This window comes from Rousettus aegyptiacus, unplaced genomic scaffold, assembly GCF_014176215.1.
Source record: "Rousettus aegyptiacus isolate mRouAeg1 unplaced genomic scaffold, mRouAeg1.p scaffold_m13_p_16, whole genome shotgun sequence".
In the NCBI taxonomy this organism is placed as follows: Eukaryota; Metazoa; Chordata; class Mammalia; order Chiroptera; family Pteropodidae; genus Rousettus; species Rousettus aegyptiacus.
Genome location: NW_023416291.1, coordinates 12,322,534 through 12,346,168, shown reverse-complemented (window position 1 = coordinate 12,346,168; position 23,635 = coordinate 12,322,534). Strand labels below are relative to the sequence as shown.

The 23,635-nt window shown below is 37.2% G+C and overlaps 1 protein-coding gene across 3 annotated transcripts in view; it reads right to left on the bottom strand.

The window, feature by feature from the left end:
• Positions 1-400: 400 nt before the first annotated feature.
• Positions 401-23,635, bottom strand: part of IL15 (interleukin 15) — a 62,535-nt gene continuing 39,300 nt past the window's right edge. For 2 of the 3 annotated variants that reach the window (XM_016123285.2, XM_036233512.1), the window contains exons 2-7: positions 11,448-11,546; positions 10,450-10,547; positions 9,040-9,124; positions 5,459-5,503; positions 2,950-3,087; positions 401-818 (exon numbers count right to left, since the gene is read on the bottom strand). In XM_016123285.2, the coding sequence (XP_015978771.1) occupies positions 708-818; positions 2,950-3,087; positions 5,459-5,503; positions 9,040-9,124; positions 10,450-10,547; positions 11,448-11,459 (489 nt within the window). In that variant the 5' untranslated portion in view covers positions 11,460-11,546 and the 3' untranslated portion in view covers positions 401-707. The remainder of the gene's footprint in view (positions 819-2,949; positions 3,088-5,458; positions 5,504-9,039; positions 9,125-10,449; positions 10,548-11,447; positions 11,547-23,635) is intronic. The other variant, XM_016123283.2, reaches the window with a different exon arrangement.

The following is a 23,635-nucleotide window of genomic DNA, read 5'->3' as shown; positions in this document are numbered from 1 at the left end:
AAACATAACCACTATTACAACCAGTAGTTTTCTGTACACAATTCTACCTTTCAGTGAAGCTTTTTATGGCCGCTCCAACCTAAGACTTACTGATTCCCATTACATATCAGATACTTATAATCTCCTTCCATAATAGTTCTTGGTATATTAATAACGAAATTAGAGCGTAGCCCTGGTTTCACACCTAGTTCCTTCTTTCTCTTTGGTAGTCAGCCAATTCTCCCTCCAGGTGCTAGACCTAGTGAAGTATATGAAGGCTGGTAGGCAATGGTTCCTCACTAGTTGGCGCGTACTGTTTACCTGCAGCAGGGTGCCCAGCCCCACGGTTGTTCAATCTCTTGACTATCACCCCCAAATAAATGCCCTCTATTTTCTTTTAAGAAGTGAAATATCAGTGCAATTTCAAATGATAAAATATGTACATAATTTTATTCAACATTTTACATTATGCTACAAATATGTACAACTTCAATAATAAATTAAAAATAAATGAACAAAATAAGTCTGAGGACATTTCGTAGACACCATGTTACTCAATGCCATTTTTCTGTCTTCATGTTTAAGAGTTCATCTCATCCAAGATCCTGATCGTCTTCTTGCTGGAAAAAGTTGTTTTGGCAGAACATCTGAAATGCAGTGTTTCACTGCCTCTAAGTAACTGGAAGGTGTTTGTTAATAACAGAAATGCTGAAGAGGATTGGATGCAATCAAGAAGTGTTGATGAACATTTGCACTATATGGGTAAAACTCCGCACAAATTCTTTAACATTTTTTTCCTCCAGCTCCTCGCATTCTTTGCACCCAGATTCCGTTACATTCTGCCAAATACAAAGAAAGGATTCGATTGGAAAGTCTGATATATTTCTTTCTTGCGAATATCACATCATTTGAACCATAAAGTGAGAGAGAGAGGTCTTGAGACATGAAAACTTGGGCAAATTAATATCATGTTAATAAGAATTGGGAGATGATAATTAGGCTTGTGCCCCCCCCCCCCCATAATGGATTGAGGACATTGAAAAAAAAAAAAAAAGCCATGTGTATCAGACTATGGACTTCCTTTTTAGAGTCTTTCAATGGTTTCTGATCATCTGCCCTAGAATGAAGTCCATGACTTCCTGCATGGCTCACAGGCCCTCCCTGAGCTGTTCCGTACCTATTTCTTGTACCTTTCCCCACCTCCTCAAACAATATGCCCTAAGAATCCTGCGCTCATTACTGTCCTCATGCACCCACCATGCTGTTAGATGCCTTACTACCTGCACTTTTCTGTGTCTATTCCACACTTCTTACTTCAGGTACTGCCATGAGTACTCACACCTAGGATTACTCAGGTGCTGTCTCCTCCAGAAAGCCTTTCCTGAACCTGTGAGCTCCTGGGGCTGGGCTAAACGTCCCACGGCTACACTCTCAGAATCCCTTGTTTAGATGCTCCCTCGCAGCACATCACATAGTACATCTTTCGTAAGTATACTGGATATCTAGTGCATGCCAGGAACTGTTCTGGGAGACAGATACAGCACTGGAAAAAAATAATAAAAATACCTGTTGCTTTGAAGCTGACGTTCTAGTAAGGAAAAGCATACAATATTAAGTATGCCAGACAGAGGGTACTGCAGAGGAGACGTGGCATGCTGGTGTGGAGATGGGATTGAAACTGTAAAGAGGCGAGATGACTGAGGAAAGTGACATTTAAGCAAAAACTTAAAGCGGCCTGGAATTTTTTGGGGAAAATCTAAGATGTCCTGCCAGACTAGCTCAAGGTTTTGGTGCTCTGAGTTGCCTCTGCCTGATCAGACCCCTTCGGGTTCCCTTAAGGGTCCTGCCCTCAGGTCTTCGTCAAATGTCGGCTCAATAGGTGAACCTTCTCTAAAGTAGAAACCCAACCTCCTTACCTGCCTTCTTGTTGGCCATTGATTTAATAAATAACTGACTTATTATTCATTTGCTTAGTGATTGGTGTATGTATGCCTCCTCTTTCCTTAAGAGCAGGGACTGAGTATGAGTGAGTGAGTGAGTGTGTGTGTGTGTGTGTGTATGTGTGTGTGTGTGTGTGTGTGTGTGTGTTCACTTATGTTTTCCTAAGAGCTTACAAAGGGACCCAGAAAGTATTTGTTAATGAATTATTATTGTCCCTTCTCTGTTTATAAAACTTCTTTCTATCCACTTTGCTTTGGCCACCAGCGTTTTACCAGCAAAGCCATAATCCTTTGTACTTCAGAGCCTTTGCTCGCCACTGACCCCCTAGCCTACCACGGAGGACCTAATATTTGCCCTCCTGAAACCTTCTGCTGCTCATGTTACCTAGAATAGTCCAAATTATACTCAAATTATTATATTTCTATTACTGTCCTTTTGCAGCATTTATACTTTCAGTAGATAAGACTCTGGAATGAAACTGCTTGGATCTGAATCCTGGCTCCCCATTTTCCTAGGTGCATGAATCAAAGGAAGTGATTCAAGCTCTCAATACTCCAATTTCTAAAACCTTAAAACAGAAACAGGGATAATTACCTCACAGATTTATTGCAAGGATTTAATGAATTCCCATTTAACCCTCGGAGAACTATTTGATAAAGAGTGATAACTCAATAAATGTGGATTACTATTATTCATGCTAAACGCTTAGTTATGTAACTAGATTAATGTCTAGCCATTGCACTTGGTGCAAGATACCTCGAGGCGAGTGGCCTGACTGGGTCACCACTGTCATGCTAGCATGAAAACACACTGCTGGCATCATGCAGTAAACGTTTGTTGAATGAATAAATAATGCACAGCTCAGGATTTTGTGCACATTAGTGATGCTGTCACTTCTGGATGCTAATCCACTGGCATTAACTCCCTCTTCAGAGGGTCTCCTTGTCCATTATATCCAGCTCATGACTTTTCCAGTAAAGCCAAAAACATCCAATGTGACTCAGTGTGGCTATTGAATAACTTACTTACCCCGTTAGAAGATAAACTTTTGTTTGCTAGGATGATAAGGTTTTCTATTGTCTCTCTAACATCCATATTATTTGACTCCTGCCAAATAACATGTAATTCCAGAAGAAAGCACTTCATCGCCGTTACTTTGCAATTGGGCTGAAAAGAGAGGTACAAAGAACAATTCTGAAAAAGAAATTATTTTCCCCTTATTCATTTTCGCATAGACCTAATTTTGATTTTTTAAGTCAACCCAAGTATTGTACAAAGAAACACAACAGTCCTACGAAGTTTGACATAGGAAACAGCTCGATTCCTTTTTCTTTTGGTTTCAAAACCAAAACCGAAACAAACTGATGACAAAACAATCAAGGATGGTTTTATGGCACTGAAGAAGGTATGTGAAACGAGAAACCGTGGCGATCAAAGGCCACTTTACTCACTGTGCACATCTCCTGTGCGTGAAAGAGCAACGATACTGGCCTGAGACTCTCAAAACACTGAAAACGTAGTGTGCATGGAAGACTTTTTAGAATAAGACTGTACGGTTAACATTTTAAACAATGGTAGCTGCTCATCATGCTATTCCTGCAAGTCCCAAAGTTCCAGAGGCAGAGGCGACTCCAAGAAGTTTATTAGAAAAATCAACGTAGGGGCGATCCCTGCTCACAGCCTGGCCGAATCAGAGAGGTGCCCCAAAGGTACTATGAAAATACGTTTCCTACACAGGTTACTTTAACAAAACCTAAACTTAAAAAAAAAAAAGAAGCATTGAGCGAGCATCGGGGGATTAGACTGTGTGCCTCGTCTGACTGTGTTCTCCATGCCTTGCACGGTGCCAGAGACCCTGCGGGCACTGAACGAAGTGTTTACTGAATGATGGAGGGAGGGGAGGAGACACTCCTGCGCAGCACGGGCAGCACAGGGGCCTCCCCTTTATCTGTGGTTTCACTTTCCAAGGTTTCAGGTATCTGTGGTCAACTGCAGTCCAAAAACAGTAAATAGAAAATTCCAGAAATGAATGATTCATAAGTCACGGCTCTACGATCCTGCTGACGTATCGTCAGAAGGTCAGTGGCCACCAAACACTATGTCACAATGCCTGTGTCATTCGCCTCACTTCGTCTCGTCACGTAGGCACTGTATCATCTCCCATCATCATCGAAAGAAGGTATTTTGAAAGAGACCATATTTATATGACTTTTTTTTTTGCAGTACAGTATTATAATTGTCCCATTTTATTATTGTTGCTATTAGTCTCTTACTGTGCCTAATTTATAAAATAAATTTTACTGCTGTCATGTATGTATAGGAGAAAACATAGTATATATGGAGTTTGGTACTATTGGTGGTTTTAGGCATCCACTGGGGGTCTTGGAACGTATTCCCATGGATGGGGGGGACTGCTTATCCTCCCCGGCAGCTGCTCAGGTTCAAAAGGGTAAATACTATCACCATGGTAATAATAAAATAAATAATAAATAAAATAAAATCATAAAATAAATAATAATACGGAGGACCAGAAATGCTTAGTGACTTCCAAGGTAACACAGCTAGGAAGTGGCAGAGTCAGGGTTGAAATCTAAGTTTCAATCTACGTTTTTTTCTATGACCCATGAGTTGCAAGATTAAAAGCAATCTCAGGAAGCTGAGTGTTGGTTGTTAACGGGCTGCTTTCTACATTGAAAAAATGCAAAGAAAAATGGAAAATATGCTGACGCGAAGGGAGGGGGACAATTTCCACGTGCAGCAGCACTAGCCCATGGGTTGATGAACATTCATTTTCCCTAGTTTCCGGCGATGGCTTCTTCTTGATGCTTAGAAAGCCTTGGTGGGGGTAAAACCTGCTATTTCAGAGAAGTTCTAATTGAGGAACAACAGGGAAAGGACTCATTGTTCTGAAAGCACACGACATCGAGTTTGTTTTCCACAAGGTGAGGAAGCTGGGGAACTTGCTTCTTGATTTTTAGCAACCACATCCTTAGACAGTGTCTGTGCTAAGGAAACAAATCCAAGATCGCTTTTGAATTCTGATAGGTTTTATGGGTTGTGTTTCTTTTCTCACATGGAGAGTAACCGGACAGAATCCTTGTCAATAATTGTAAAGATTCACGCAAAATGTAGAAATGTATTTAAGCTACTTGTAGAAAATATTATTAGAGATGGTAATTAAAGATAGCATTGGAAATAATCGATATGTTGGATAATTTTAAATTGAATCAGTTAACCTGATTTTTGTATTTAACTGCATCATGATATAACTGCATCACAAAAATGTATAACAAATTTTGTCTGACATTGATGGAAAAAGCTTTTACGTATTTTATGAAAATAGCATGTAGCTCTTTGTCCCCAAGTCTCACAAGCTCGATAGTTACTTAAATTCATTGATCATGTGTTGTAACAACACACCAAAATCTATATTTAAAAACTATACATATTTCATTAAATTTTTGAAAATACACTTCTTAGACTTTTGAAAACTGGAAAAAAAAAGTAGCAATTTTGAAAAAAAATAAACTATACTCACATGAACAGAACTTTCAGTATATAAAGTGGCATCAATATGTATAGACTGAAAGGAAACAAAATTAGATAGGCAAGATTAGGCATTGCTTCAGATATAGTGAGAACAACCCACTGACGACATTACATTAAGCTTTTAAAATTAAATTCTTTATTTTGGGAGAATTGTAGATTCATGTGCAATTTTGAGAGAAATAAAAGCAAGATCCTGAGTACCTGTCACCATTCCCCGCCGCCCCCTTCCCCCCCGTGGTAATATTCTGCATAACCATAGCACAATAATATAATCGGGAAATTGCATTGATGAGATCCAGCCACCTTGTTCAGATTCTGCCAGTCTTATGTTCACTAAAGTGTGTGTGTGTGTGTGTGTGTGTGTGTGTGTGTGTGTAGGTCCATGTAATTTTATCAGATGTGTCCATTCACATCACCACCGCCGCAGTTAAGATACAGAACAACTCCATCACCATAAGGACCCTCCTGCTACAGCCACAGCTGCCTTCCTTCCCACACATGCCACCACCCCCCATCCTACCCTTCTGATTCCTGGCAACCACTTCTCTGCTCTCCGTTGCTATGATATCATTTCAAGAATGTTACATAAATGGAATCATGCAGTATGTAACCTTTTGAGATTGGCCTTTTGAAAAAAATTAATAAACTTTATTTTTTGAATGGTTTTAGGTTTCTAGAACATAAGCAGAAAGTACAGACAGTTCCAAATACATCCCCTTGCCCGCCCCTCCCTATTGCCCCTAGTATTGGCATTAATGTCGTACATCTATTATAACTGATGAGTCATTAGTGATATATTTCTAACTAAAGTCCATTGATTATGGTGTTGTACATTCTATGGATTTTAACAAATATATGATGACGTGAAACCACCATCACAGTATCGTATGAAACAGTTTCGCCATCCTGAAAATCACCTGTGCTCCACCCAGTCATCCCTCCTTCTCCCTGACCTCTTGCAACCACTGTCATAATGTACCACAGTTTAACCATTCACCTGCCGAAGGATATCTGTGTTGTTCCAAGTTTTTAGCTATTGTAAATAAAACTCTACCAACATTCATGTGCATATTTTGGTGTGAACACTTTTCGTTTCTCTGATATAAATGTTCAAGAGTAAAATTGTTGTATCATATGGCAAATGCATGTTTTGTTTTTTAAGAAACAGCCAAACTACTTCAGAATTGCTACACAATTTTTCATCCTAGCCAACAATATATGAGTGATCCAGTTTTTCCACGTTCTTGCCAGCATTTGACATTATCACTACTTTTTATTTTAGATATCCTTATAGATGCACAGTGATAAGTCACCGTGGTTTTAATTTGCATTCCCTCAATAAAAACAGTCATTTATTGGCATTTCCTCTTAAAAAAAAAAAAAAAAGACATAAGGTAATGTATATCTTTCCAATCTGTGTGCCTTTTTTTTCTTGCTTTATGGCTTTTATTTCTTTTTTCTTGTTTTACTGGTTTAGCCAAAGTTCCAATACTATATTGAATAAAATTGGTGACCGAAGACATCCTTACCTTGTGCCCAATCTTAGGGGAAAAACACTCAGTCTTTCCTTGTTATAATGTTAGCTCTAGGTTTTTCATACACACTCTGTATCAAGTTGAAGAAGTTCTCCCTCTAGTCTGTGTTTTCTGAGAAATTTTATCGCGAATAGGTGTTTTATTTTTTAAATGCTTTTTCTGTATCTATTAATATGATCACATAACTTTCTATTTTAGCTTGTAAATATGGTGGATTACATTGATTGATTTTCAAATACTGAACAGGTCTTACATACCCGGAATATATTCCATTTGGTCATTGGTAGATTTAATTTGCTAATATTTTATTGAGAGTTTTTGTATCTAAGTTCATTAGAGATCTTTTTAGTTTTCTTTTTTGGTACTTTGTCTGGTTTTAGCATCAGGGCGATATCTGTCTCCTAAAATGAGTTGGAAAGTGTTTGTTTCCTCTTCTGTTTTTCTTTGAAAGAGACTATAAAATTGGTGTTAATTTTTCTTTAAATGTTTAGTAGAATGTTCTAGCAAAACCAGCTGGGCCTGGAGATTCTTTTTTGGGAGCTTACATATGGCAAGGTCAATGCCTTTAATGGGTATATGAGTTTTTGGATTATCTATTTCATCTTTGTTATGTTTTGGTAGTTTGCAGTTTTGAGGAACTGGTCCATTTCTACTAAGTTGTCAAATTTACCAAAGCAAAGTTGTTTATAGTTTTTCTTCATTATTCTTTTGATGACTACAGGTTCTATAGTGATTGTCCCCAATTTCAGTCCTGATATTGATGGTTCATGTCATCTCTCTTTTTATCTTTGTCAGTCTCTAGAAGTTTATTAATTGTATTGATTTTTTTCCAAATAATGAGCTTAGTATTTCATTGATTTTTCCCTATTGTTTTCCTGATTTCTATTCCTTCATGTCTGCTCTTATCTTTATTATTTCCTTCTTTCTCCTTGCATTGGGTTCATTTTGCTCTTCTCTTTCCAGTTTCTTGAGATGGGAATTTAGATTGTTCATCCGAGATCTTTCTTCTTTCCTAAAGGAATCATTTAGGTTTATAAATTCCCCTTTTGGTCATGCTTTAGCTGAATCCGACATATCTTGATATGCTGCATTTTCATTTTTATTCAGTTCTACATATTTTTTCAATATCTTCTGAGATTTAACTTTTTGACCCATTGGATATTTAGAAGTGTACTATTTAAGTTCCAAATGCTTGGAGATTTTCTTGTTGTATTTGTGTAATTGACTTCTACTTGATTCCACTGTAGTCAGAGAACAACATACTCTGTATGATTTCAGTTCTGACAAATGTGTTAGTTTGTTTTATTGCCCAGGACATGTTTGATCTTGGTGAATGGTGCTTGAAAAACTATTTACTCTTCATTGTTCAGTGAAGTATCCTATCTATGTAAATTTGATATTGTTGGTTGATTCTATTGTCCAGTTTTTCTATTCTTTCTGACTTTCTGTCTAGTAGCTCTAATTGTTACTAAGGAGGTGATAAAGTACCTCAACTATGAGCGCGAATTTGTTTTTTCTTTCAGGTCTATCAGTTTTTGTCTCATGCATCTGAGGCTCTGTGGTTTGGTTCTATTGTACACATTTAAGATTGTTAATGTACACATTTAAGATCTCTGAGGTGTTAATTTGGAAAGGTGGCTCACATAAAACCCCTGGGACTCCCAGAGGTCCCTAAGGCATCACCCACTGGCATCTTCAGGTGGGACAGAGGGTTCTCTAACCCACAGAACAGAGAGGCTACCTCTGGGTCAGGCCATTGCCCCAGCAAGTGACACAAAGATGCCTGGTTTTGAATCTCTGCTCTGTGGCGGCAGAGAGCTTTTCATGCTGGGCCACTTATAACTGAACTTTAAAGATAATTAGGATTCGAAAATTATAAGTAAATGATTTCATCTGAGGCTTTACAAGGCTCACAGATTTCTATAAAAATATTACAGTTTCAAGTAAGATTTCATTAAGACTGACAGCAAAACACAGGGGGAGGCAGACTCTATAGCAATTACACCAGATATTTTATGGAAAAATAAATACTTACTTGAATAAGATTTTCGATTTTTTCCAAATCTTTTATCACATACTGCCAGTTTGACTCTGTTTTAGGAAGACCTGCACTGACACGGCTGAAAGCAAAACAGAAAAGTAAAGCGTTTTGAATGAACATCGTACTATCTTGATGACTACTAAAGGCAAAAGAGCAATCGAGATTTTTCTCCTGACTAGCGAAAAGATGTTATCCTTGCCCTTGTGCACTCAACGGCCTTGGAGATGAAATACCGAATACATAGTACATACAGCCTTGGCACGTTAATATGGGAACTGACAAATCAGGATTAAAGAAAAGCTTAATTTGGAGGAATAACTTACAAAAACCTCGTGCAATTTACTACAATGAAATAAATACAGTGCCTGACGTGTGGTTAGTGCCCAGGAAATATTTTCAAATGAATTACTAGTATTAAGTAGAAGTCCCATCAGACTTTCAAGTCTAATAAGCAGGTACAATTCTTAACATGAGCAATAATCATTTTCATGTAATGTTTTCGATAGTAAAGATTCTTTCCAGCAGATTAAATACGCCCCTGTATGATGTTCACGTTATTACTATGCTTGCAGCAGTTTTAACTGTAAACATTACAGACTTTAATCCAACCGAGGCTGAATGATCATACACTTACTCATTGTGGGAAGATGTAAATTTAATAACAAGACAAAAGATACATATACTGACCAAGTGACTGTGGAATCATTCTTAGAGCTTCAGGAAAAAAAAACAGTTGCACCAGATGGATTTTCATAGAAACACGAGAACCAACGCTAATCTTTTTTGACAGCAAGATTTACCTGCATAAATCTATGGTCCCCCACCCCGTGAAGGCGTCAGTAGAGTAAAACTGAACTGAGTCCGATTACATAACTACAGGTCAGGTGCTTAGACCAAGGGGGTACAGTGTATTAGCTGCATCTAAGAAAGAAGTTAACAGGGATGGAAAAATATGAATATTTGTTAGGAGGAAAAACAAAAGGTGTAAAGAAAGAAAGAAATGTTTACAACTAAACTAAGATAGAGCTCAAAAGATAGGAAAAGTCGGTGTCAGGAAATAGATTTTAAAAAAAGTAACATGGGTGAGCCTTAAATATCTATCTTTTTACTGCAATCATGTAGGATATTAATAAGGAAAGCGCTTCCAAGTTCAGTTAGATACCAAGAGGTCCAATTCATTTGGAGGACACAATACTTGTTTCTATACTACCAGAATAAAGAAATGCTCAGTTGGGTGATTACGAACCTATTCTGAGTCTCCATAATCTGCTCTCTAACATACTTCAAATATTGACCGCCTCACATATTAGCAACTGAACACAGACCGATTTAATAGAGAAGATATTGAAGACTAATGACCCCGGCCATCAGCATGATGATATTAATACCTAAAGATAAAATTACCCCAAAATGAAGATATGAATGCCAGCCTCGGTTAAAAAGTGACTGTTCAGGAGTAAACACAAATAGCACTGGATGGACGTACTTCTCAAATATGGTTTCTGAAAAATATAATCATAGAGAAAATGGGTAAAATGGTTTTTTCATTAAAAAGCAGTGTTTAAATTAATAGTTTATCATGTCTTTAGATCAAAATTTAAGAATTAGTGTTCCTTATTAAAATTAATAAAACTAGAATTTATTTAGTTTTGCTCCCCCTACTGCCTCCAGCTGTTTCTCATGGGCAAAATTCTTTAAAATGATTTTAATAGATATTAATTTTAAGAAAATTTACATACCTACTAATGTCACCACTACTATTTTTCTAGTATCCTTAAAACCCCTCTCATTCTTCTTTCATTTTTAATAGTCCAATGTATTTTATATAGTGCAGATTAACAACATAGGTTTACTAGTTCATGTAACCACATGAATATTAATTACATTTAGAGAAAAACTGGATAGAAATAGAACCAATAAAAATATTGCCATCTGAGAGCCACTAGAGAGTAATTTTTCTTGATGATTTAGGAAAATCACTTAACTTAAAACTTCTTAGAGTCTGATACTTTTATCTGCCTCTTTCATGTTGTCAAAGCTTTAAAACTTTGGATAGCAGCGCTGATGGCCCCCTTAACCAAAAAATTTGGACTTCATTTTGTCTACACAGAAGGGATGAATCCCACAAGGCCTTGTCCTCAAAGACTGCACAGCTTAGAAAACAAAATAGGGTGAGATAAGTGAAATAATGTATTTCTGAGGACAGAAAGAGCAAATCGGGGTTGTTAACAGTTTAAAAAAAAAAAACTATTTTCCTTACTTTTAAAAAAGAACAACCCATGTGTGAACAGATACCTGTGCCATCCCAAGATGTTTAGAGAAGAGTCATATTAGGAAGTATCTGAGATTTAAGTGACCTTTGAGGAAAAGTCTACATACTGTCTTCATCTCGTTTTTCTTACCGAAATTCTCATTACTCAATGCCAGGGTAAATCCTTAAATACTGAAGAAGAGCTGGCTATGGCAATGGATTTCCAGCAGCCATCCATCCAGAATACTTCCTACAATACAATCCAGGGGAAAGAATGATCCATTAAAAACACAAGTGGGCTAGCTGGGGGCAGGGAGAAAGGGAAGGAAATTATTATTTATCGAGCACCACTTTTTCATGGGCGCTCCATTAAGTCACTTAATATATGCATCACATTTAGTCCTCACTGCAGTCCTGTGGGGTAGAAGTAGCAGCATTTGGATAAGATGCCCGGGCCCCACAGCAAGGATAAGACAGCCAGGATTTGAGACCAGCTCTGTTTGATTACAAAGACCAACCCTTTTTCCACTATTATGTTCCTAAATTGGCAAATTCCAAAGCTGTATCAGTGAAAAGAAGAAGCAAACATATACCTGGAATCATGTAAACTGACTGTGTTCATTTAATACACAGCAGAAATAGCTTTTTCACAGACATAAATAGATGTCTTCAGTCTTTGAAACCGTTAAAGGGAAAACTTCAGGTCCAAAATGATGTCACTTGTGCTAAAGCCCAGGATAACAAACCTAGATTTAATACCTGACGTAATTACTGTTTCAACCTCACCCAGAAATATTATCGTAATCAACTGGTCTGGAATTTTCTGGACAACAGCAACGAGGTAATTCATCATGTTGGTCCTCTCCATTCCCTATAATAATAAGGTGCAACCTACATGACAAAAACTGCCTTCCTTCCACCCTCCCCCCAAAACACAGATGTCTTAAATATAATCCTTTCTTTTCTTTCGTTAATAGCTCTTTGTCTCACCCTTCTTCCTATAAAAACTTTCTATTTCGTACACCCCTCAGAGCACCCCTGTTAGCAGTTAGATGAGATGCTAGATTCATGAATTGCTTAAGAAAGCCAATTAGATCTTCAAATTTACTCAGCTGAATTTTGTTCTCAACAAAACAAAACACCTGACTGAAACATTATTGGAGATTTTCATAAGTGACAGAATTCTATTTTTTCTAATTCAAAGAGGTGACGAATGTGAAGATTACACATTCCCATATTTGACTCCATTTTATTAAAAAAAATTAAAGCCAAAATATATAAAACATAAACAATAATTTCTTTCTTTTCTTCTAAAATAGTATGTACTTTGTGACCTCTCCTGAAAAAATCAAAATCTACCACGTCTCTCAACATAAATATTCACTGCAACTAATTCTATAAAACTCAAATAATTATTTTTTTAGATATTTCTGAAATATAAAAATGATTGCTCTTAAACTACACGATATGTAACTCTTAAAAAGAAAAACCAACATTATCTAGGTGTCAAACAAGATACTACAAGAGTATATCCAATAGGAACGCCTCTTTTTCTACAAAGACATTAAATCTAACCCTTCTATTATATATGATCCAAATCACCCATTAACTGGTTTAATTAAGGCAAATTCTCCTTATTACTCTCATCTCATAATTATTCTTTTTTGTCCATATTATCTCAGTGCTTCAATTATTTTGTAAAATTTCAAAATTATCTTTGTAATTTCATCTAAAGCCTCTTATATTCCCATCCTCCTTCTTCATTGTGGTATCTCAGACTCTCCATTGTTCCAAACACAGTATTTACTGACTTGGGAGTGAGCAGTACTAAGGGTGAGACAATCATTAATAAGGTCTCAGGAAGCAACTGGAGTAAATGATGGGGATTTCAGTCCTTGGCAGCCATGAGTCTTACAGAGCAGCGTGTTTAATTCTTACCCATGTCACAGTGGGTTTTCACCGCCTGCCCAACTACCTCTGGTTGACATATGTCAAGGAAAACAAAGTGCCTTAGCCAGAATGTTCCATGCCAAGCATGGTTGAATGAGTAGAATAAAATAATGATATTAGAGGCTGGTATAGATGAAAAGAAAACTTTTACAACTGGATTGTCATTTGTTGAAAGTACTGATGTGGTTTATCTGAGCTGACAGCAAAAATCAGGTTTTCGTAGCAGCTTCGAAAGCATTCAACCTGCCACTTAAAAGAGTTCTGTGAATTGATTTTACTAGAAGTGTGTGTGTGTGTGTGTGTGTGTGCGTGTGTGTGTGTGTATGTGTGTGTGTGATCCTAATGAATCAAAAAATGTGAAAAGATAAAATATTCTACTCCCTTCTGTTTGGCCAAGCCTCAATGTTAACTACTAACAAAATTATTAATGATGGTGACATTGATTAGACTAAGTGTTGTTTACGTAGTGCTTTCACGTTTACAAAATCATTTCATATACATTATTACGTTCAATCCTGGCAATATCTTTATGTTAGAGATAGTACTCTTATTTTACAGTGAAGAAATTGAGGTTCTGAGAGGTTAAGTGATTTGCTTCAGATAAATGTCATATATATAGCCATTAAAAATTTCTCACAACCTAGTTTGGGCAGAAGGAAGGGTGAGAGACATTTCATAAATTCTGAGGTTGAGAAGTGTAGGCCCTTTATTATAGGAAGTATCTGACCCATCTCGAGTGAAAAATAAAAAGCCACTGCTTTCCAATAGTTTAAACATAGGTCTTTCAAACTGTTCCAACGCAAAACAGAACTCACGGTCTTTCACATACATTATCTCATTTGACTCTCACACATACATACACGCAAAACACACACACACAAAACACACACACACACACACACACACAAAACCTATTTGAGAGAAGTGTCTGAAATCAGGTTAATTACTTTCTGAGAAGGCACATATAGTGCTGAAATAAATTGTCCATTTCCTTTTCTGTCATATTTTTGGAGAACTATGGAAGTAGTGTTTAATCCCGGCATACTAATTGTATACGGTCATAAAATGCCCTGGCCATCAGCATCTTTGAAGGCTTGTCCTTCACTCACCTGGGCACCTGCATCCGGGAATAAAAACAGACTAAATCCTAGCCTACTCTCGAGGAGTTCATAGCGTTTAAGCAGGAATATTTTTGGAATCCTGCGATCGCATCTCACTGCAGTGTTTGTTGACTTTATGGCAGCATTGCTATGCCGGCAGAATGTCACTGACAGGGGTAAGACATATGGACTAGTGGACATATGTCAAACGAATTTAAACAGACTCAGCAACAAAAGAAGAGTTATAAGTATTGGTTTAGGTGGTAAAGGCAGTCACGTACTCACTCAAAGGAAACCAAAAATGAGGGCAAACCTAGGTCGAGTGCTTATGTGAATGACGAGGGATGTAAGATAGCACAGCTGTCTTTTACTGAAAGGTAGGTCTACACGCAGTGTTGTATTCTCGACTATTCCTCCGATTCTCTCAGTTAATTAGAACTAAAAGTCGTCAGCAGAAGGTGAGGATGGGAAGGAGGTGTTAAGGGTTGAGGACAGGGGAGAATATATGAAATAGCCATCAAGGTAAGTAGAAGAATGAACGAATGTAAGCATGATATGAGAGCCATGCCCATTGAAAGTCTACAGTTGTGAACTGTCAGAAAGTAGATCAGTCAACATGCCTGTGTGTTTTCTCCAGGCGCATTAAGCTGCAAGGGAGAGGCAAGCCAAGGATAAGTAGAGAAATGGATTTAGTCATGATCGCGTAAGCCGAGAGGGAGGCAAGGGCTTGTAGAGTGTATATAAGGGGGTATAAAGGAGCTTTGTCCAGGAAATTTAATTTTTTTTTTTATTATAAAACTTCATGGAGAAAACGTTGTTGGAGTCACACCTTAAGAAATAAATAGATTTTAGCTATGGATTAAAAAGAAGATAAACAATATTCTATGTGGAGAAAAGCCTGCGCAAGGACACACACCACATAGCGCGTGTTCAGAGAAAAGTGAGTCATTTGATAACAGTATGGTAGGTAAGAATTGCCATTGCATAAAGAAAAAATTGGTAAGCATTTTCTCTAAAGGGCCAGATGGTATTTCGGGCCTTGTAGGTCTTACAGTGTCTGTTACAACTACATAACTCTGCTATTATAGTGTGAAAACAACCATAGACAATACATAAATGAATGGGTATGGCTGTGTTCCAAAATGACTTCATTTTTCAAAACAGACAGTTGGTGAATTTGACCCATAGTCTATAGTTTGCAGACCTTTGACTCCTGGGGCTCTCTTAATCAGTCCCATTTGAGTATAGCTGAGAAACTAATATCTTTAAATGTCTCAAATTGTTCTGTCATTAATAGTACTAGCATTTTTCAGTAATTGCTTTCAATTGACACCAATATTATAAAATTTTCAAATATAAAATTTTAAGAAACAAAAAATGTGTTTACTATTAAGTCTAAAAAGAACCCATTATAAACTGTTACCATGGTTACTGTGATTTTTAAAAAATTAATTCATACAAATATAAGATCTGAAGTAGGTATTTAATTCTCTCATAAGGCCACACAACACGTTAATAAAACCTATAAATTTCCCAGTTTACCAAAACAACAAAAATAAATGATTAAGATGTTTCTTCTTTTAAAAGGTACCATCTCATACAAGGATTATAAAATATATGTATTTCATACATATATTTTTAATGAAACAACATTTAAGTTCTTGGGAATACTTAAAACAAAAATAAGATAGATTGCTTAATAATATTGAAATACTGTCAAAGCAAATCGTAACCATTTAAATGTCTATACTGCTTAGGACAAAGGCAGTGATAAAATTTTAACACTTTAGTTACCATGGCTACTCAAAACTCATTAATTAAATATGTGGTATTATAACAAATGAATATAAAAACATTTCAGCAAGTTTATCACCTCTGATAATGATGATGCATATAAATGGCTAGAGGGCGTAAACAGTAAATGTTCTTACCAACTTCTGACTGCAGTGCTATGTGGCAACATGGTCACGTGCCTTTTTTTTTTTTCTTTTTAAATCATTTGGTGCGAACGTTCTTGAAAACTGTTTTTTGTACAAGTGTTTTTGAAAAATGTGAGCTAGTACGATTCTCTAAGGCAAGCATAATGGATACCTTCTTCAGAGCAGCACAGCTGTGATTTTTAATCTACGGTCTAGAAATAGTTCATGAGATCTGTTCCTCTAGCCCAGATTCCAAAAGCACTGCATTCAAAAACCTTGGGAAAGGTGAAGAAATATCTTCGAATCACAGTACAAAATGACAGAGTTGGAAATAATGAGATAAGTCTAGAAATTCCAACATAGTATGGAAAAGATACTCCAGAAAGGGCAAAGAAAACAGCAAGGAGGAAATAAACACAAAAAAAATGATAAAATAAAATTTTATACAATTGGAAGGAAACACTAGCTGTCACACCAAATGGGAATTAAAAGAATAAATGAAAAATGGTAATTTTAAAAAACATCTCTTAATTACTAAGAAAAAAAATGCTAATCACACCCAGGAAGTAAAAACAAGTACTTTAAGGACAAGAATCAGAATAAATCTGATCATGGTACTTACAAGACAATGGAACAATGTTCAAACTCTAAGGGAAAATGAATTTGAAACTATAAAGCTACCAGCATTTGAGAAAGAGGGAAAAGAACATGCCTTCATACTAGACCTTAGAAAATATGAGATACACAGAATGTGAAATAATTATGTGAAAATGCATTCTGGGGGGCGGGTAATGTTATCCAAGAAAAAAAAGAAAAAGATGTGGGATTTAAGAAGGTATGGAACGTAAAACAAGTTAATATTTATATTTGGGTCTAAATAACTAATGACAACTTGTTTAAAGTATTTTTTTTAAAACCTCATTCATTCATTTTGCACAAATGTGAGATTTTTGTGGTTAGAAACCTTGTTCATCTTGTTTATGACTATACCGCTAACACATTAAAGCGTATATAATACAGTATAAGCACCTGTTACGTTGGTCGGATTGGATTTTTCACTTGTTCACAACTACGCTGCCTCTGTTCTCACAACTACCAGCCTGTTAGCTGCACCTGCCTCTCTCTCCAAATTTCCCAGTCACTTTAATATTATCCTAAATAGCACCCAAAGTTTCCCTCACATTTCATCTTCCTGCTATTTTCATTTTGCCAATTTAAAATTCCAAGCTCCAAAGTATTGCTGGAAACCATGATCCATTATAATTTCTTGTAGCTGCAACCTCTAACGGACCTTCTCTACATCTTACATCCTTGCTCTCTCCGAAATTCTCTCCGACACTTTTAAAATCTACTTCATCGAGGTATAATTTCAAGATGATAAAATATACTCATTTTAAGTATATGCTATGCAGAGTTTTGACAATTGTATATATCCGGGATTTCACAACCATGATCATGATATAAAATATATCTATAATCAAATTTCTCTCGTGCCCTTTTGCAGTCACTCCAACCCCAACTACTGACATGAGACAACTACTGACCTAGTAAGTACTTTTCCAAATAGCAACGTGGAAAAAAAACGAATAATAATAATATTGAATATGAATAATCTCCATATGGGAAAAAAACATGAGAAGAGGAAGAATGTTAAGATGATTATTTTATTTGGGGAATGTGATTCATATGATTAACTGCAAAAATCAAGAGAAAAGTTTACTACAGGAAAAAAATAGATATATCATTATAATTTCCGAACAATGAAAAAAAGAAAAATGAGGCAAGAAATTTAACAATCTAACAGGAGGTGACAGAAGGCAGAAAAGGAAAATTAGACAAAGAAAGCACAGTAAAAAATATACATAAAAAGTAATGCGGCAGTAGTCAGTCTAGACATACAAGTACATCCACCCACATATGCGAAATGTGATAAAAACTGTATTTGCTTACTAAAAGACAGACACTAAGATTGTGTTTAAAACAGGGAGAGAGAAAGACAAATTTTAAAATATGCTATTAACGAAAAATATAACAAAAATAAAATGGTACAAAAAGCTTGAATGCAAGAACAGAAAAGGATATGCTAAGCAATGTAAGTATGATAATAATAATACCAGAATAATTAGAATTCAAGTGATAAGTACTAAGCAATACAAAGGATAATGCACAAAGATATTTTACAACCTGCAAGAAGATATAATAATCATGAAACTGCACACACCTAACAATATAGCTTCAAAGTATGTAAAGGAAAAGTAAGGTGGTAATAAAGATTTTATAATATTTTACAGAAATTTACGCATAGGTAAAAATGAGGAGGGCTATGATCTGTGGTATGCTAGTGAATTGGCTCTCAAAAAAAAAACAAACACTGATTTGTAGCATTTGCCAATTTCTGCTGTATAACTATCCCACCACACTGATTTCAAGCCAATGATTTAACAACTGGTTCACAAAATGCCTGAATATTTAACCACAGGCTCTCACAAGCCAGCTAGAGCTGGCTCCAGCATACCGCTGCCTGTGGTAAAATTAAAACACAATGAATGTTTTAAGTAGTATGTATGTATATTAGATTAAATGGATATAGCAGATTAAAACGTTCTACCCTAGAGAAACAGCAATTAAAAAATAAACACAGAACATTCATAAAAGGTTGTCTATGATTAGACATAAAGCATCTCTGTGTTAGACCTAAAAACAGTCTCGAAAAATTACAAAAATCTAAATCCTACCTGCCACATTTTATAATTATGAATCAACAATATCAATAACATTGGATTATTAAATTGAAAAATATTGAATTATAATATCAGCAATATTAAATTAAAAATCAATAATAAAATTAAAAAATTTTAAAAATCTATCCACCGATACATGAATAAATGATCCTTTTAAATAATAGTAATATAAAGGAAGTCAATTTGGAAATTATACTTCATTAAAATACCTGTTGAATACAGCCAAAGCATAATCACAGAGAATTTTATAGTTTCTCGTAGAAAACAGATTGAAATGTTTTATTATGAATTAATCCTAAGAATCTAATGTTTTATTATGAATCTAATCTTAAGAAATGTTTTATTTTGAATTAATCTTAAGAATCTTAAGAATCTATAAAAATAATAAAGAAAATAGAATAAAATGTTACCAAAGATAAAAACAGAAGTTGATCAAGTAGAAAATGTAATTAGTAAAATTAAGAGATCATTCTCTGAAAAACAAATCTGACCAAAACTAAAAAGGAAAGAAAGTCTCAAATTATATACATTAAAAATGCAAAAGGGGCCATTATTAGTATAATTTTTATAAATTATATGTTCATACGAATCAATTTAAATGTTCACTTTCTAAGAAAATATATATTATCAAAACAGACTCAAGAAGAAGAAAGCCTGGTTAAGGATTAGTCTAAATATATATAATGAGAAGACTGATTTCTTTAAGAAGATTTTGCCAAACGCTCAGGGAACTTATAAATCTTTATGGTAATATAAGATTAGTCTAATTCATGGGCACCACAACCCGACATCAAAACTATATAATGATATTGTAAGAAAGAAAATGATGCAGCAATCTTTTATATGAATATAGATGCAGATTTCCAAAATAAAACATGAACAAATTTCATCAAGCAGTGTGTTAGCAGGATGAAATTACATGACTAAGTTTTATTCTTGAAACGAAGGGACGGCTACCATTAGGAAGCTTATTAGTGCAGTAGCTATAGTAATAGATTAAAAGAGAAAAGTCATGTGGTCGCCTTTACAGAAGGGGAAAATATCTGATAATATTCAACATAAGTCCTTGAAGCAAAAAACACTGAAATATTCGCCAGCTGATAAAGAGTGTCTAATACAAACCCGTAGGCGTCCTGTCTGGGTCATGTCCTCTAAGGACAGGCCCCAACTAAGGAGACGTGCAGTCAGGGCCGCCGGTCAACACCAGTGTGGTCACAGCTGCGTGGGTTCAACTTCTGGCTCTCTTTTACTGTCTAGGTGACGTCGAGACATGTATACACCTTAGTTCTTTTTGTCCCCCCAAACCGGCAAAATGGAGATGATTATGGAAGTACTTCCTACGATTATCATGAAGAGTATTGTGAAGATTAAATTTTACATGAAAAGCACTTTGGATTGTGCACGAGGCATCGTAAGGCCTCACAATCTATTCATATTATGTTGGCATCTCATCAAGAACCTTTGAGAAAAACAGGGCAGGCGCCATTATTATCGGCCTCATTTTACCAAGAAAGAAGGTAAAAGATGGAGAAGTTAAGTAATTTGCCCAACATTACACATGCCAAGAAGAAACACAACTGGAGTTTAGTCCTGGTTCTTTCATTCACCTCCACATTCCTCAAATATTTATTGAGTCCCTACTATATGTCAGTCACTCTTCTTCTAAGGATACAGCACTGAAGGGGGAAAAAAACCCAGAAAGTCAGAAAACAAACAAGTAATTATATAGTATGACTGCTGGCGCACTCGATTATTATGGAGAACAACAAATACAGTGTATGTGAAATTAACCTCTGTTTTACATAGGATGGACAAGAAAGGCCTCACTAATGGGGTGACATCAGATTCAAGCAGAGAACTAAAGGAAGAGAGTCAGCAAACAATATCAGAGGAAATAACTTTCCAGACAGAGCCGACGAGAAATACAAATTCCGTGTGGGGGAAAGGTGCTAGGAAAGGCAGGAGGCTAATTCAGCCGGAAATTCAGGAGGCGAGGCCAGGGTTAGGTAGGGGAAGGCGGGGAAGGACTTGGGATCGCACTGGAAACCCCCTTGAAGGCATGTTGAGCACAGGGAGGATGTGAACTGCCTTAGGTTTTAAAAGCCACACTCTGGCTGCCTTGCTGAGAAAGGCGGCATGGGCGTGGGGAGGAGACAGGAGGGCCGCCACGATAATTCACGGCAATAGGAATGAAGATGGATACAGACGCATATTTCGAAGGCACAGGATTGGCTGATGGATTGGATTTTGAGGATGAGAGCAAACATCCTAGAGGAGATGACAAAAATAGATTGCCTTAGAAGATGATCAAAGTTAGCCAATCTGAGAAAGGAGAAAAGGGTTTTCCAGGCAGAGGGAAAATGATGGGCGTGAGCTCACACCAGGAAGCATGCAGGTCAGCTCCACGCACTTCAATTTTACCGGCGCATTTAGTTGGAGAAAGGCCGTGGTGGCCGGACTGCAGTGAGAAATGCGTTAAGTCACCGAGAGCCTCGCTTGACTGCAGAACTCGCTGTTCACTGTGCTCATGAGTGCAATGGCCTGATCACGCGTGCGTTTGATACAGATCCTGACCACCGTGCAGAGGAGGCATGTAAAGGACACAAGACAGAAAGTGAAACAATGAGTTCATTACCATGACAGTTGTCTTTATAAGGGGCTAACCCGAGGAGGTGTTCGTAGCAACTGAAAGGCAGTAACGGTATCGCCTATTGGGGCAACACTTCTTAGCAAAATTGGCAGGTGTTGTCGGCTGTCTGCGGATGCAGGGCGAGGGAGGGGAGGACTAACACGTTTTACGGTTTGGAACGTCCGGGCATGGGGGTCACTCGTTGAGATGACATGAGACAGGACTGGTCTGAGGGGACGGCCACTCATCCAGTGGCCGACGCATTAAATTTTAAGTTTCGGAGGCCGGCGGGACAGCAAAGAAATGTTGGACGACAGATGAATATGCAGATTTAGAAGCTCAAGAGATGGCAGAGCTGGAGGCTGGCTTAATACCATGAATCTGGAGATCAAGCCAAGAGCATGCAAAGAGAAAACTGCAGTGAGAAAAGGAAAGAACAACAATCTTTAACCTTTCTTCAGATAATGGCTTCAGCGAAAGGCTTCTAATTGCCTCAGGTGATCGGTCACAGCAAATGTGATCATACAGCAAGCAATTCCGGCACTCTCGTGTAGCGTTTTTCCTTGAGTGTAAAAAACACGTTTTTTTCCATTTGAATGTTTCTGAAATTGAGTCACATCTTATAAATGATCTCTAGCCTCATCCCCAGAAAAGCTGTTATTAAAAAGATTGTGCTTCTTAAAAAATTGCTGGTGTTTCAGGGCAAGTCCTCTGGGAAGGAGACTGACGAATTTATGTGCAGGTTGTATCCTGGGAACCATGCGCAGGACCACGACCTGTGGGGGAAGGGAAGCAAGCTGAACTGGGCAGAGGAAGAAGTAAGGCCTCTCTGCAGTCACAAAACGAGCTCTGTGGGGCTCTGAAGCCGGGCTGGCCCTCTCCATTTGTACAAGTTGGGGATAGGAAGGCCTTTTAACATTCAACGAACACAGGATGCAGGCTGTCCTCGGGGACTGGGTGTGACCCAGACAAGCACAGATTCTCCCAGAGAGGACTGTCAGCGAGCAGCACTCCCAGCAACTGGGATAACAAATTCTTCCTTCCCGAAGGAGAATATGGCCACAGCTGTGGCATGGCATCCACCACAGTCAGCATTCAAGAATGAAGGAAACACGGCAACTTTCCCTCTATTTGGTTTCTTCTTAATATGATCATGAAGTAGTAAACATAAATTTTCCCTGGCACACATCATTTTAACATCCGCTTTGGTAAAAGTTTAGGTCATCTGAAATCCTACCCTGTTTGTGATAAAGTAGAATTTCAGAATACTTTGGGAATTACTCCTGAAAATTAAAAAATTATGAGATCGAAAAAGTCATTCACTGCAAAATTCCTGGAGATTTACCGAAGAGCTATTTGGCAATGAAAGAGTAAAACAACAATGGTAAGCGCTAACTTACGCAGCACTTAGCATGAGGCGGATTCGCCAGAGGCCAGTGGAGCTCCAAAGCCTCGGTCCTGCACTGTCTGGGGACCTTGTGGGACCCCTTTTACCTCCCGGAAGTCATTCTGGGTTTGCAGCAGGTATTTCCAGCTGCCAGAATGCCTTCGATCCGGACTCCAATGACAGTCTAACCCCGATAGACCTCATGGACAATCTGGACCGTATCTGTGACTCTAAGGACAAGAATGGGAATACCACACAAGAGGGCCACGATGTCCCAGGCTCTCAGTGACTTTACACTCCCTCCCCTCATCTCTTACAGCTGCCTGATATCATGCCGAGTAAAACTCAAAAGCTGGACTTCTCCCAGGATTCCCTCCAAACAAAAAAGACTGCCTGAGCCCAAAGCCCTGGAGGAAGTTAGAAATGTGTTACTTCCAGTAATTCATTATGAAGGCAAATGAATACTTCCTAAACCACCAATAATAAAAAACAAATTTCAATCTACTTTGCTAGAGAAAAGAATAAATTTTTTTCCGTTCTCTCTACAGAAAAGGTTAAAAAATTATCATGCCATAAAAGAGGATATAATGAAAGTATGCAGACAAAACTCTAT